This window comes from Heptranchias perlo, chromosome 21 (genome assembly GCF_035084215.1).
Source record: "Heptranchias perlo isolate sHepPer1 chromosome 21, sHepPer1.hap1, whole genome shotgun sequence".
Lineage (NCBI taxonomy): Eukaryota > Metazoa > Chordata > Chondrichthyes > Hexanchiformes > Hexanchidae > Heptranchias > Heptranchias perlo.
This window is the reverse complement of record NC_090345.1, coordinates 23,039,693-23,054,543: the sequence shown is the minus strand read 5'-3', so window position 1 is coordinate 23,054,543 and position 14,851 is coordinate 23,039,693. Positions and strand designations below refer to the sequence as shown.

The 14,851-nt window shown below is 42.8% G+C and overlaps 1 protein-coding gene across 1 annotated transcript; it reads right to left on the bottom strand.

The window, feature by feature from the left end:
- Window positions 1–157: 157 nt before the first annotated feature.
- On the bottom strand, window positions 158–13,890 carry LOC137340392 (deleted in malignant brain tumors 1 protein-like). Its single transcript, XM_068002812.1, has 5 exons — window positions 13,602–13,890; window positions 12,795–12,818; window positions 9,749–9,775; window positions 6,013–6,135; window positions 158–273 (listed from the first exon to the last, which is right to left on the bottom strand). The coding sequence occupies exons 1-5, from the start codon at window positions 13,810–13,812 to the stop codon at window positions 158–160; spliced, it is 501 nt and encodes a 166-aa protein (XP_067858913.1). The 5' UTR covers window positions 13,813–13,890.
- Window positions 13,891–14,851: the final 961 nt, after the last annotated feature.

The window sequence follows — 14,851 nt, the reverse complement described above, 5'->3', positions numbered from 1 at the left end:
CAATACAAGCTCACTTCCTCTTGCTGTAAAAGTAGAAACACGTGCAAAATTTGGTGAAAGCTTCAATTTATTTGTCTTTCATATTACCCACTGAAAAGTTAAAAGGGAAATTTCCCTGCGTGAAAAAGCTCAGGAAAAGCGGCAGAGACGTGGATTGTTACTTCTGCCGCCTGTTTAACATAGCTCCAAGACTTCCAGAGCTTTCTTGGAGGGGTTTGATCTGCACCTGCAGTGGAGGTGCACTAGTGATTATTCTTGTATCACCGATAATTACTGCAGAAATTTTATGTTTGTTCAATCAGGCTGGAAAATTGGACAATGGCATGACAATTTTTTCTCAGTTATCTTGTAGAATCATATTTTCATTTTCCGCACTGGCTGAATGATTCTGTGTTTTCACATTGGACATTTTGTCAATCAATGACAGAAAACAGTAACATAAATGCTTAAAAGAAGAGACGTCTTTGCCATTTTCTTCTATTTGAGGTGATTGGAAAAAACAATTTCTCATTAATTTCTGTAGCTTTTTTTTTAATTAGTCATGGCATGTGGGCGTCGCTGGCAAGGCCAGCATTTATTGCCCATCCCTAATTGCTCTTGAGAAAGTGGTGGTGAGCCGCGCTCTTCCGTAGCAAGATTTTACAACTGAGTGGCTTGCTCGGCCATTTGAAAGGGTGATTATGATTCAACCACATTGCTGTGGGTCTGGAGTCACATATAGTCCAGACCAGGTAAGGACAGCAGGTTTCCTTCCCGAAAGGGCATTAGTGAACCAGATGGGTTTTTACAACAACTGGTAGTTTTGTGGCCACCATTACTGATACTAATATTTTTTATTCCAGATTTATATTCAATTAATTGTATTTAAATTCTCCAGTTGCCATGGCAAGATTTGAACTCATAACTCTGGATTATTAGTCCAAGCCTCGGGATTACTAGTCCAGTAACATAACCACTATGCTACCGTACCCACTGCAAATTGATAAAAAGGTTATTCATGTTCTGCTCATGGAACAGTATGTTGGAACATTACAAGCTGAACATTCAGGTATCTTGTTTGATTTCACATTTTGCCTTCAGATACAATGCTGGAATCTTGATCTTTGATGAACAATACAGATTACATTAAAACAACATTAGAGCTTTTTAACATTGTAATAAAACAGCATTAAAATATTACAATGCAGAACACATTGCTTAGCTACATGAATAATATGTAAACTTTAGACAGCAGTGTACAAAGAATTTACCAAATCACAATGCGATTCTCTGAGTATAGCCATTAAGATTATTGGTTGATTTATAAAGTCTCAGCAAATGTCCAAACAACAATTTTTTGTAAAAAATGAATGAATTTAAATATTACTGACCTGAAGGAGTTTCAGAAACGCCACAGTATCCTGTACAGGAACACATTGAATTGATTTGCTTTGTCAAATGTTTTTGAACAATCCTCTTCCATTCATACTCATAGAAACATTAATATAACACATGATAAAAATGAAATTATCAACATCAGCTATGACTGACATTTACCTGCATACGAACAATGATGGACAGGAAAAGATCCACTCGTGCCTCCAGCCTGTCCCACACAATATAAAATATATACACCCCCCCCCACTCCACCCAGAAGCCATGTAATCTCTCGGGAGAGGCGAATAAAAACCCAGGCAAATTTGAGAAAGAAATCTGTAAAATTCCTCTCCAATCGAAACTAGTCCAAGAGAATACTCTGGCCCTGATTAATGTTATGGAGCACCTACCTTTTGTACAAGGTGATCTCCGCCCCAGCCAGAAACAGGTCCAGCTCTCTGAAGAAATTCAGTGAATCAGCGTCCACTGCTCGAGCCGGCAGCCTGTTCCACAGGTTCACTATTCTCTGGGAAGTAAACTACCTCCTAACATCAAACCTAATTCAGCCTTTACATAACTTGAGACTGTGACCCCTGGTCCTCCCTATCCTATTTAGTTGAAACAAACAGACGACACAAACGCAATCTATTCCCTTCAACATCTTATAAACCTCGATCTAAATCACCCCATAATCTACGTTTCTCTCAAATTCAGTGTCTCAGCTCTTTGAGCTTTCCTTGGTAACTAAGATGCTTCAAACTGGGAATTAATCCATGGGCCTCCCCTGCACCCTTTCCAAAGCCTCAATATCACCCACCATGTGAGGGGACCAAAACTGGACACACTGTGCACTTAATTGGGCCTCCCCGACACCCAAGATGGCGTCTTGGATGCGTACGCATGTTTCCTGCATGATGTACACCAGATTCCATCTTGGTATCGGAGTTTGCGCAGGCGCAGATAAGATACGCTGGAATTATGTAAGGTAGGGAGAAAATGGCTTCAATCAGTGTGCAACACTGATTTAAAGTGATGGACACCATTTTGGGACTTAATGCTCAACTCAACGCACAGCCTTAACCCTGACCATCTGAACGTGTCTTGGAGTGCCTGGAGGACACCCCACCAGCGCTATTTAAAGTGACCATGCAGGATTTACAGGTTAATGGCGGGGTTATTGCCTCTGGATGCCCAGACATTTGTAACTGTTTTCGGAGGTCTCCTAGACTTCAATACTAGGACATGGGGACATAACTTCGCACTTGGAGCCAGGATGTGCAGGAGTGAAGTTAGGAAATGCTTCTACACGCAAAGGGTGGGAGACATTTGGAACGCTCTTCTGCAGACGGCAGTTGATGCGAGCTCAATTGTGAATGTTAAATCTGAAATTGATAGATTACTGTGAACCAAGGGTATTAAGGGGTATGGGGTTAAGATGGGTATATGGAGTTAGGTCACAGGTCCACTATGATCTCACTGAATGGTGGAACAGGCTCGAGGGGCTAATAGCCACTGCCACGTGCTGCCTCTTGATATGTGCCATCTTCTCCTGCAAGAAAGCGAGGCGTGTATGGGTGATGTGCCTGTCATGGTTGAATAGCTGCCAGTGTCTGTGGCCTGTGAGTTGTGAGTGGGCGGCTTGAAACAGTGGTAATGTGTAAGGGCGAGAGGAAGCATCTGATTGGAAGAGTTGAGTACTGATGGAAAGAGCTTATTGGTATATGGGGGATGTGGGGTGTAGTGCGTGGAGCAGTTGGTAGGAGACGCCCCTTGACAGTTGACCTCACTCACCTTGACCACTCATATCAAAGCATTGAACTTCTTCCTGCTCTGCATCCTTGTTCATGATGCTGTGCGCCTGAAATTGACTTTGTCCCCCGCTGCCTCCCACTGTCTTTTCAATATATGTCTGGAGGGCCTCTTGACCCGCCTTCCACCCTCCCCCCACCCCCAACTCTACCGCGAATATTGAATGTCCTTCCTTCTGTCCACCTCTTGCACCCAAGGTCTCGAGTGCAACAGCAGAGAACCTTGGTGCGTGCACTCTCGCAGGCCTGGTAACAACTCAGATCGGCAGATTGGTGAGGTCTGGCGTGCAGATTGGAGGATGTGGGATTTAGTAGTGCGCAACCTTTATTCAATGTTTTAACATAACTCATCAGTGTGTATCAACATAGGGATGGGATCTGCATCTGTGATTAACGTGTGCAATGTCTGATCTCTGTTCAGACTCCATGCAGAGAGTAGTCTGTTATTTTCAGCAAATAACAGGTTCAAGCTGCCTTGAAGAGATTTCGAAGGCACATCCTCCCTTTAAGAGCTGCAGCTCCTTCTGGTGGTGGAAAGTGCAAATTGCATTCATTCCATGTGCAAGGCCTGGAAAGGAACACTGATTGCAGGTAAGTGCTCCCTTGGGACATAGAAACTTGGAAAATAGGAGCAGGAGTAGGCCTTTCGGCCCTTCGAGCCTGCGCCGCCACTCAATATGATCATGGCTGATCTTCTATCTCAACACAATATTCCTGCTCTCTCCCCATGCCCCTTGATGCCTTTTGTGTCGAGAAATCTATTTAGCTCCATCTTAAATATATTCAGTGACTTGGCCTCCACTGGCTTCTGTGGTGGAGAATTCCACAGGTTCACCACCCTCTGAGTGAAGAAATTTCTCCTCATCTCAGTCCTAAATGTCCGACCACGTATCCTGAGACTGTGACCCCTCGTTCTGGATCCCCCAGCCAGGGGAAACATCCTCCCTGCATCCAGTCTGTCTAGCCCTGCCAGAATTTTATATGTTTCAATGAGATCCCCCTTCATCCTTCTAAACTCGAGTGATTACAGGCCAGGTCGACCCAATCTCTCCTCATATGGCAGTCCTGCCATCCCAGGGATCAGTCTGGTGAACCTTTGCTCCACTCCCTCTTTGGCAAGTATATCCTTTCTTAGGTAAGAAGACCGAAACTGCACACAATACTCCAGATGTGGTCTCACCAAGGCCCTGTATAACTGCAGTAAGACATCCTTGCTCCTATACTCAAATCCTCTAGCAATGAAGGCCAACGTACCATTTGCCTTCCTAACTGCTTGCTGCACCTGCATGTTTGCTTTCAGAGTTCGGAGCTGGGACCAAACTTGTGTCTTGCCTGCCAAGGGTCCGTCGGGCGCGGGGTGTTAGCGCATCACGCTACCATCGCCTAGAACGGACCCTTATCCAATTTTTCCCCACTATTCCATCTAGTGTTCATGGAACTAAAATAACAACTATTGCTTATTTGCACCAAGATTATTAGGCACAAACCTATTTGTTGTTTATGTAAATCGCATCTAAGTTATTTCTTTTGGAGTATAAGTGGGGTGTCGGGATCGGGGGTCATCGCGGGAGTCCACGATCGTTGAGGAGGAGAATTGGGGGTTGGGCAATCGGAATGGGGGATAGGACGGGGGTCGTGGGGAGGATCACGGGTCAGGGTGGGCGATCGGGTTCAGGAGTTGAAGGATCGTAGTGGGTCTGGAGGATCGTGATCGGTGATTCGCGATCGGGGGGGAGGGTCTGGAATCGGGTGTCAGGTGTCCACGATCGTTGGGGGTTGGTGCAGTTTGGCTTGTCGAGCCTGGGGGAAGCACTCCTGCTCCTCCGAACTCACAAGCTGTGCCTTTCTAGGAACCTACTCGTTAGTCTCGGGCCTTCTCGCCTCCTTTCACGATGCCTAAAACAGAAGGCAATCCCGTTCCGCGGTGTTGAAATTGGGAAGTCCAGATAAATGGAGACCCGAAGCCCATTTGAAAGGATTTGAGGCCCGACCTGCCTCCTGAGAGAAGGTTGGTCTCCCCACCCCTCTTCCCGCCCCAGTAAAAAACAGAAATGGACGGGATGGGGGTGGGTCTGAAATGGTGGCAATTTTCATTGCCCGCCACGCCCCCAACCCACTCGTTGAGCCCTGTGTGCCTATTTCTCCATCCATTTTACCAACTGAATGTGTTTTAACGGATCGAGATGGAGGGTGGTTTTGTGGGGAATGCAGAGAATTCCCGAATGTACTTGATGCCCAGGGCCCAAGAAATTCTTGATCCAGGCACTGCCTGTTGCCCTGGTGCAATGAATTTGCTTTTTCCGAATTTTGCAGAATCTTGACATGAATAAAATTAATCATTTTAAATATTACAGTAATGATCATTTTTAAAAGTTGTTTTTGTAAATATTTCAGAATATAACCTTATTCCCCACTCCTGCAAAGTGTTGCATGAAACTGTCAGCATTTATCTCCTGCCACTCACTGGTGTTCTCTCCTTTCTTAGTGGAATGAACCTCACCACAAACACTTTCCAAAGCAGTGAAGCATGAGAACAAACTCAACAAGTTGGAGCAAACGTCCCAAAGGCCGGATATCTGTAACTGAACTGAGTTACTGTATTTCTGACTGACCTGGTGTTAACATTGGAATAGTCCAGGGCAGATCTGTCCTCACAATAATCTCATGGATCACATTATATATGGCAGAACAATAGCTCACATTATCAGGACTCCAGCTACACTGATTCACAATATGAACAATAATATTAAATAAAGTCCCATTGGTAATTCTGAGAGTCTTTTTGGAATTTATTTTTTAACTTTAAAATTCATTTAAATATTAGTTTATTTTCTGAAAGTTCTCTTACCGTTATTTATGTAAGAACAGTGGTCACAGAAGTCAGGGCAACAGTTGCCATAATAAGGACAGTTGTAATCACAGGAACAACCTGATGAATATCCCCCACAGTTGTATCTGCATGAGCCATATCCTGTTATACAGTAAATGTCAGGTTAAATTAATCAGACCTCAACAATTCTAGATAATAAACTCAATTGGTATTTTCCGCTACGACCCAAAAATCTGCTGTTCGCTGTTCAACGTGATGTCATATATCTTCATTCCACTTTGTGCCCAGAGATTTGTGCCCAGGACAGTACGAATTCACAGCTGGATCTGTGAGGAGGTACGGAGCACAGGGGAAGCAGAGAGCAGAGGATACATTTGCCGCAAGACAAAAGGATTGAAAATTAGAGTTTGGGTCACTCTGGGACTCTTTCCGACTACCCATCGCAGCCTGGAAATGTACTGTTGGCAGAGACTGCATTTCTCAGCCAAGGATTAATGTGCAATATGGAGAAATGTGATGAGAAGAAAATTAACAAATTTTATAAAAAGATAAAAGGAGACCACTTCCTGGGTCTGCAGCTAGATGCACAGGATTGCCTGAGCAAACAGAATATCAGAAAATCAGGTGAGTCCAAGTGCATGACCTGAAAGGAATCCTCCCGGGTCTGCTGATATTCTCTGAGCCCAGGCGACCCAGTGCAAATGACAGAAAAATCACAACTAATTTTGGTTTTCATTGGAATAAAACATTACCAGAGCAGCCTATACCTGGTATCATCATAGTATCATAGGAGGTACAGCACAGGAGGAGATCATTCAGCCCATTGTGCCTATGCCAGCTCTTTGACAGAGCTATCCAATTAGTCCAATTCCCCTGCTCTTTCCCCATGGCCCTGTAATTGTTTTCCCTTCAAGTATTTATCCAATTCCTTTTGAAAGTTACTATTGAATCTGCTTCCACCACCCTTTCAGGCAGATCATTCCAGATCATTACAACTCGCTGCATAAAACAATGTTTCATCATGTCACATCTGGCTCTTTTGATGATCACCTTAAATATGTATTCGCTGGTTACCAACCCTTCTGCCATTAGAAATAGTTTCTCCTTATTTACTCTATCAAACCCAAACATGATTTTGAACACCTCTATCAGATCTCTTAACCTTCTCTGTTCTGAGGAGAACAACCCCAGCTTCTCCAGTCTCTCCACATAACTGAAGTCCCTCATCCCCGGTACCATTCTAGTAAATCTCTTCTGCACCCTCTCTAAGCCTTTGACATCATTCCTAAACGTGGTGCCCTGAATTGAACACAATACTCCAGCTGAGGCCTAGCCACTGTTTTATAAAGCTTTAGCGTAACTTCCTTGCTTTTGTACTCTATGCCTCTATTAAAAAGCCCAGAATCACATATGCTTTTTTTAATCAGCCTTCTCAACTTATCTTGCCACCTTCCAAGTTTTGCGTACATACACTCCCAGGTCTCTCTGTTCCTGTACACCCTTTAAAATAGTACCATTTCATTTATATTGCCTCTCCTAAATCTTCCTACCAAAACGTATCACTTCACACTTCAATGGGTTAAATTTCATCTGCCATGTGTCTGCCCATTTCACCAGTCTGTCGATGTCTTCCTGAAGTCTATTACTGTCCTCCACATTGTTTATTACATTTCTGAGTTTTGTGTCATTTGCAAACTTTGAAATTATACCCTGTATACCCAAGTCCATGGAATACCCATATCAATGGAAAGTCTATTGCCAAAGATGGAGAGAGCAAAAGCCAGAAAAAGAAGGGAAGAGATGGACCACACAAAGGCAAATAGGCAAATTGGATGAGAATTGGAAACATTTTTGGAGTTTTATAAGTTTTATTAACAAAACAGCCAAGTTCTTTGAAAATGTTATGATTCTTTCAAGTAACTTGACTGCAGAATATTCCAATATTTCAGATGTTGTCATCATTCTTCAAAATATAAGCTTGTGCACACACTCAACATTGATTCAGGACATTAACTATTGATTATTTTCAGTTTATTTAATTGGCTGGAAGAGTGAATAGAGACCCAACACAAACAACTCTCAGCCAAACGTTTGCCGATGAGAACTGAGAGACCAGCTGCAATCCCTGAGCTTTTCTTGAGATGTGTCAATCACAGGTTTAAAGGGCCAAATCGACTTCTGCATGAATCTCGCCTCCGTTTCACTGCCGAGTTTGAGAAGCCTTGGGAAACTCATGCAGGTAAGGTAAACTTTGTTTCAGGTTCAGAATTCTCAAAAAATTACCTACCTTAAGTATTTGAATTAGTTAAATTCCCCAGTAACGATCTGCCCGCCGGCATTAATAGGGGACGCAACTTCCAGGTTTCGGACCGCGCACATCCAAACGCACCTGTGTTAAACCCAGTCCAATTGTTGATCACATCAGCTGGACTGCAACCCGGCTCCAACCTGCCCAGGTTGCGGTTCCATGATGTAATCAACTATTTTTACTGTCCACCCACCCCTGGCCCACCTGTTCTTCGGGGTGAAAATGACCCCTCTGCACTGTATTTTCTGCATTTTTGAGTGCATTTTTATGGCATCAGAATTGGTTACATTAAAAATTGAAAAGCTGCCACACTCTCAAACATACTGGCTTAGAAACTGGGCCAGCGCTATTTAAAGGCATCGTGTATCATAGTGGTGAGGTGGCCTTCATGCTGGTTACCATCACATTGTGCTGAGCGAGGTTAGCACATAGCGAGTGAAGCTTGGGGTGGTCCAAAATGGAAAATGGGTCCTGCATAGGACTCTAAATTAGATATATGAATTTTCACTTGGAATGCTGCCAGCGTTAACTTCTATCACAATATGGCGATCGGTGCACTTCCTGGAGCTCCAACGAGGTGCTTCCCCAGTGGCTACAGCCTGTGAGGTGGAAGGCTGCTGAGCTTCCATTGAGGACACTTTACATGGAATTGTAGGATGACATAGAGCAGCTCTGGGCCTAGAGGTCCCGACTGCAGATTGAAACATCTCAGCGTGGGCTGCAGCAGTCAGGGCTGGCTTGCTGAGTGGTACCAGCAATGTACTGGCGGAGTGGTTGGCGGGGGAACAGGCTTGCTGATCTTGAGAGAGGACAGCAAGTGCCTCTCCCATTTTGGAGGTGCTGGCTGCATTTAAGTAGCGCCCCGGCCTCCAGGTATTGGCCCACTTCCGAGAGGCTTGCAGCCAATGAACAGCGTGGTTAACGATGGCTGCATGCACGAATCATTATAATCAGCAGGCAGCACGGATTTTGCGATCCGCCTGCATCGGTACCGACTGGCACAGGTCGTCGATGCTCCGTGTGGCCATTTTCAAACAGGCATGCAACCAATGAATAGTGCAGGTAGTTTTGGTTGCAAGCCAGAATCATTATAATGAGGTCCTGGCACATATTTCACGCTGAACAGAAATTCATCTAGTACTAATACCCTGGACCACACGAACAGGCGAAGGCAGCGTGGGCCCTGCCCTCTGCGTTCTCGCTTTCAGGCGCAATCGAATTTCTAGTCCATAGTGTTTAAATGGTTCACAGCTGATTTGGTACTGGCAGCCTGCTATCAAAGTGAATTAGCAACTATGGTGTTAATGGAGTGTTAGACAGAAATTATATTTAATATGTTATACTTCAATATTCATCACTTGAAAACAGCCCTTTTCTAAATCACACAGTAAATGCTTTTCACTCTGCACAAATTTCAGTTGCTTAAATAACAAAACTTTTTTTTACCTGTTGAACTTTCTGTATCAATTGCAGCTGTTGTAAAATAAATAAAAACAAAAGTTTATTTTGGCGTTTCTAAAACTGAATAATAATATTAAAAGCTTACACTGGAAAATTGACTAAATCTCAACATGTATTTTTTGACATTCAAACTAACTTATGATTTTAGTACTTTTATTGCAACTGCACCATTTTATCACTGGGAAAATATTTCACGACAGAAAATTCTAATTATGCAGGTTGTACCTGGTTTACTTTTGTTTTCTATTCACATAGAAAAAAAGAAAGGACTTGCATTTATATTGCGCCATTAACTACCTCAGCATTTCCCTTCACAGCCAAATAAGATCTTTTGAAGTGTAGTCATTGTTGGAATGTAGGAAACGCGGCCGCTAATTTGTGCACAGCAAGCTCCCACAAACAGCAATGCCGTAAATGGCTAGATCATCTGCTTCTAGGTGTTGGTTGACGGATAAACATTGGCCAGAACACCGGGAGAACTCCCTGCTCTTCTTCGAAATAGGGCCATGTGATCTTTTACGTCCATCGTAGAGGGCAGATGGGGACTCGGTTTAGCGTCTCACCTGAAAGACGGAACCTTCGACAGTGCAGCATTCCCTCAGTACTGCACTGAAGTGTCATAGAATTACATAGAATTTTACAGCACAGAAACAGGCCACTCGGCCCAACAGCTCTATGCTGGTGTTTATGCTCCACACGAGCTTCCTTCCACCTTACTTCATCTCATCCTATCAACATATCCTTCTATTTCTTTCTCCCTCATGTACTTATTTCGCTTCCCCTTAAATGCATCTATGCTATTCGCCTCAAGCACTCCATGTGATAGCGAGTTCCACATTCTCACCACTCTCTGAGTAAGGATGTTTTTCCTGAATTCCTTATTGGATTTATTAGTGACTATCCTATAATTATGGCCCCTAGTTTTGGATCCCCCCACAAGTGAAAACATCCCCTCTACGTCCACCCTATCAAACTCCTTCATAATTTTAAAGATATCTATCAAGTCGCCTCTCAGTCTGCTCTTTTATAGAGAAAAGATCCCCAGCCTGTTCAGTCTTTCCTGATAGTTATATCCTCTTAGTTCTGGCATGATTCTTGTAAATCTTTTTTGCACCTTCTCCAGTTCTTCTATACACTTTTTACAATATGGAGACTAGAATTGTGCACAGTACTCTGGATATTCCTCCTATTTGTCCCCTGACTCCACGTGATCGGACCTTAGTCACGAGTCTACTATGTGGTACCTTTTATCTTTTTTTCTTATTCGTTCATGGGATGTGGGCGTCGCTGGCAAGGCAAGCATTTATTGCCCATCCCTAATTGCCCTTGAGAAGGTGGGGGTGAGCCGCCGCCTTGAACCGCTGCAGTCCGTGTGGTGAAGGTTCTCCCACAGTGCTGTACTTTGTGATATTGTACAACTGAGTGGCTTGCTAGGCCATTAAGAATCAACCACATTGCTGTGGGTCTGGACTCACATATAGGCCAGACCGGGTAAGGACGGCAGGTTTCCTTCCCGAAAGGACATTAGTGAACCAGATGGGTTTTTATGACAATCCGTTAGTTTCATGGTCACCATTACTGATACTAGTTTATCAAAGGCCTTTTGAAAGTCCATGTATAAGCATTAACCTGGATTATGTGCTCAAGTTTCTGCAGTGGGGCTTAAACCCACGACTGTCTGACCCAGAGGTGAGAGTGCGACCAATTGAACCAAGGCTGATACTATCAGCTCATATTAAGCCATTGGTCAGGAAATTGGGACCTATCTCACCTGTTTCTCCAGGGTAAAATGGGAGAAAAAAATGACCAATCTTGCAGAGCTGTATCACGTGCCCCAAGGACCTCTGTAATATGTTCGATCTAATATTGTCTCGAGTGATATTCAGGCATCCCTAGCGGTGGTCTAAAATAGGTATTATGGCCATTGCATATGTTAATGAGAGATCTAATACCTGTTACAGGACCCCTCTACTAAATTGGTCAGCACTGAGCAGATCATGAGCTCACACAGTGGAACCTTCCTGGTCTACGTGGCTTATCTGATCACAATGTGTACCATCTACAGGATGCACTGCAGCAACTCACCTAGGCTTCTTCGACAGCACCTCCCATACCCGCGACCTCTACCATCTAGAAGGACAAGGGCAGCGGGCACATGGGAACAGCACCATCTGCACATTCCCCTCGAAATCACACACCATCCTGACTTGGAATTATATCACCTCTCCTTCATTGTCGCTGGGTCAAAATCCTGAAACTCCCTTCCTAACAGCACTGTGGGAGAATCTTCACCACACGGACTGTAGCGGTTCAAGAAGGCGGCTCATCATCACCTTCTCAAGGGCAATTAGGGATGGGCAATAAATGCTGGCCCTGCCAGCGATGCCCACATCCCATCAACGAATTTTTAAAAAGCAGTAGATTTACTGAGCCATTGTTTGGGTGTGTTGGGGTTGGGAAGTCTTTTCTTCTGGTTGCAGCAGTGAGGAAAAGATTGGAGAACGAAAAGATCTAAGAAGTGAGAAAACAATAAAGGATTTAATATCTACAGTCCTCCTTCCCCCATTCTATATCTACAGTCCTTCTTCTCCCAATCTAATAACCATCATCAATACCAGCAAATTCTATTTCTGAAACTTACAAGTTACACAAATTTAAACAGCAGTATATTTTCTTCCTGTGGTCTTTCTACATCACACTCAACTACTCCTTGACTCAGGTCCCTGGCCGGCAGCATCCTACTTGACCTGTGTTAATGCTAAGTTAATACTAAGCTCTAAATGTCCATGAGAAGGTGTGCAGAAACACTCTTCCTCCACATTTTTCCCTCTGTGGAGAAAACTGGCGTCCACTATGTTTTCCCTTCCTCGGACAACATGGTCAGTCAAAAGCTTTCAGTAGCGAATATAGCAGGTCATCTCATTTCCTACAGCTGAGTGTCACCACACGTTAGTTTGCCAATATGGTGGAGCTCTGTGCCAGCTCTGCTTAAACCAGTTATTAAGTAAACAACTAAGGACATGCTGATTACCTGTTGGTGTGTTTAACGAATAACCTGTCAATAGAAAAAGAAAATGTATTTAGCATTTTATATAGTATTAGCTTTATAGCTCCTGGTTGAATTTGGATAAAGGAAGTTTTCAATATTTCTTATAACCATTTAAACTGCTTTATTAGCTAAGCTATTTTATTTGATCATTGGTTTTAATATAAAACATCATTATACTCGTATGTTATCCTGTACTTTGTTTTTGGAAAAATATTGGAACCTCTTGGAGGACCATTTCAATTCTATTCTATGAGAATTATTGCAATTAATATTTGACTAACAGTTTTAAAATAATAATAGTCAAATGTTATTTAACAATGAGTTATCCAAATAATTAAATTTTACAAAATGTAAAAGAAAGACATACTTTATGATGTCACGTAAGGTTAAAAATTGCACCAATGTGAGAACTGGATGTCTTTCTGTTCAGCACGGGATAATGTTACATATTTTGTGGAGATGATGTCACAGTTGAGAAGGAATGGTGCTGTAAAATTGTTTCACAGTGATGATATTGGAAGTTTACCACAATCCATGCATTAATTTAAGACCCTTTAAGTGCCAACTTGTCTCTGAGTCAGAATATTATGGGTTCAATCTCCACTGTTCAGATTGAGCAAATAATTCAGCTGACACTGTATAAATTGCATTCTAGAGCCCTGCATCATGTATCCTCTGTGTATCCAGAAATCATTCTCAACCCTGAACCTTGTTATTGTCATTATAAATTGATCAGTTATTTATTTTCTTTTCAAAAGACAATTATTAAAAACAAAGCAAATATGTTACCTGAGCAATTTACCGCAACATCCTCAGAGTGCTGACAGTTGTGTGAAAGCCAGCCATTGTTTCTACAGTTCCATAAATACTGTTCATTTCCTTGACATTGAATATCATCCAAGACAATTTCACCAGTACCAGGACCAAAGAGAGCCACCGGAAGTGTAGCAACAGCTTCACCACATCCTATTTGTCGACACACCACTTCTGCATTGTTCATCGTCCAGCCATCGTCACACACTGTTCCCCATCTTCCATTATATAAAATTTCAATCCTTCCTTCACACCTGTGATTTCCATTTGCAAGTCTCAAGGAAAGCACTGTGATAGTAAAAAAATTACAAAGATGAATAAAAACAATACAAGCTCACTTCCTCTTGCTGTAAAAGTAGAAACACGTGCAAAATTTGGTGAAAGCTTCAATTTATTTGTCTTTCATATTACCCACTGAAAAGTTAAAAGGGAAATTTCCCTGCGTGAAAAAGCTCAGGAAAAGCGGCAGAGACGTGGATTGTTACTACTGCCGCCTGTTTAACATAGCTCCAAGACTTCCAGAGCTTTCTTGGAGGGGTTTGATCTGCACCTGCAGTGGAGGTGCACTAGTGATTATTCTTGTATCACCGATAATTACTGCAGAAATTTGATGTTTGTTCAATCAGGCTGGAAAATTGGACAATGGCATGACAATTTTTTCTCAGTTATCTTGGAGAATCATATTTTCATTTTCCGCACTGGCTGAATGATTCTGTGTTTTCACATTGGACATTTTGTCAATCAATGACAGAAAACAGTAACATAAATGCTTAAAAGAAGAGACGTCTTTGCCATTTTCTTCTATTTGAGGTGATTGGAAAAAACAATTTCTCATTAATTTCTGTAGCTTTTTTTTTATTTAGTCATGGCATGTGGGCGTCGCTGGCAAGGCCAGCATTTATTGCCCATCCCTAATTGCTCTTGAGAAAGTGGTGGTGAGCCGCGCTCTTCCGTAGCAAGATTTTACAACTGAGTGGCTTGCTCGGCCATTTGAAAGGGTGATTATGATTCAACCACATTGCTGTGGGTCTGGAGTCACATATAGTCCAGACCAGGTAAGGACAGCAGGTTTCCTTCCCGAAAGGGCATTAGTGAACCAGATGGGTTTTTACAACAACTGGTAGTTTTGTGGCCACCATTACTGATACTAATATTTTTTATTCCAGATTTATATTCAATTAATTGTATTTAAATTCTCCAGTTGCCATGGCAAGATTTGAACTCAT

Coding starts and splice junctions, on each gene's coding strand:
- LOC137340392 (XM_068002812.1), bottom strand. CDS start 13,812: ATGAACAATGCAGAAGTGGTGTGTCGACAAATAGGATGTGGTGAAGCT. Junction 9,776..12,794: donor TTCGTTAAACACACCAACAG/GTAATCAGCATG, acceptor ATTTTACAACAG/CTGCAATTGATACAGAAAGT. Junction 274..6,012: donor CTGTTCTTACATAAATAACG/GTAAGAGAACTT, acceptor AAATTTCTGCAG/TAATTATCGGTGATACAAGA.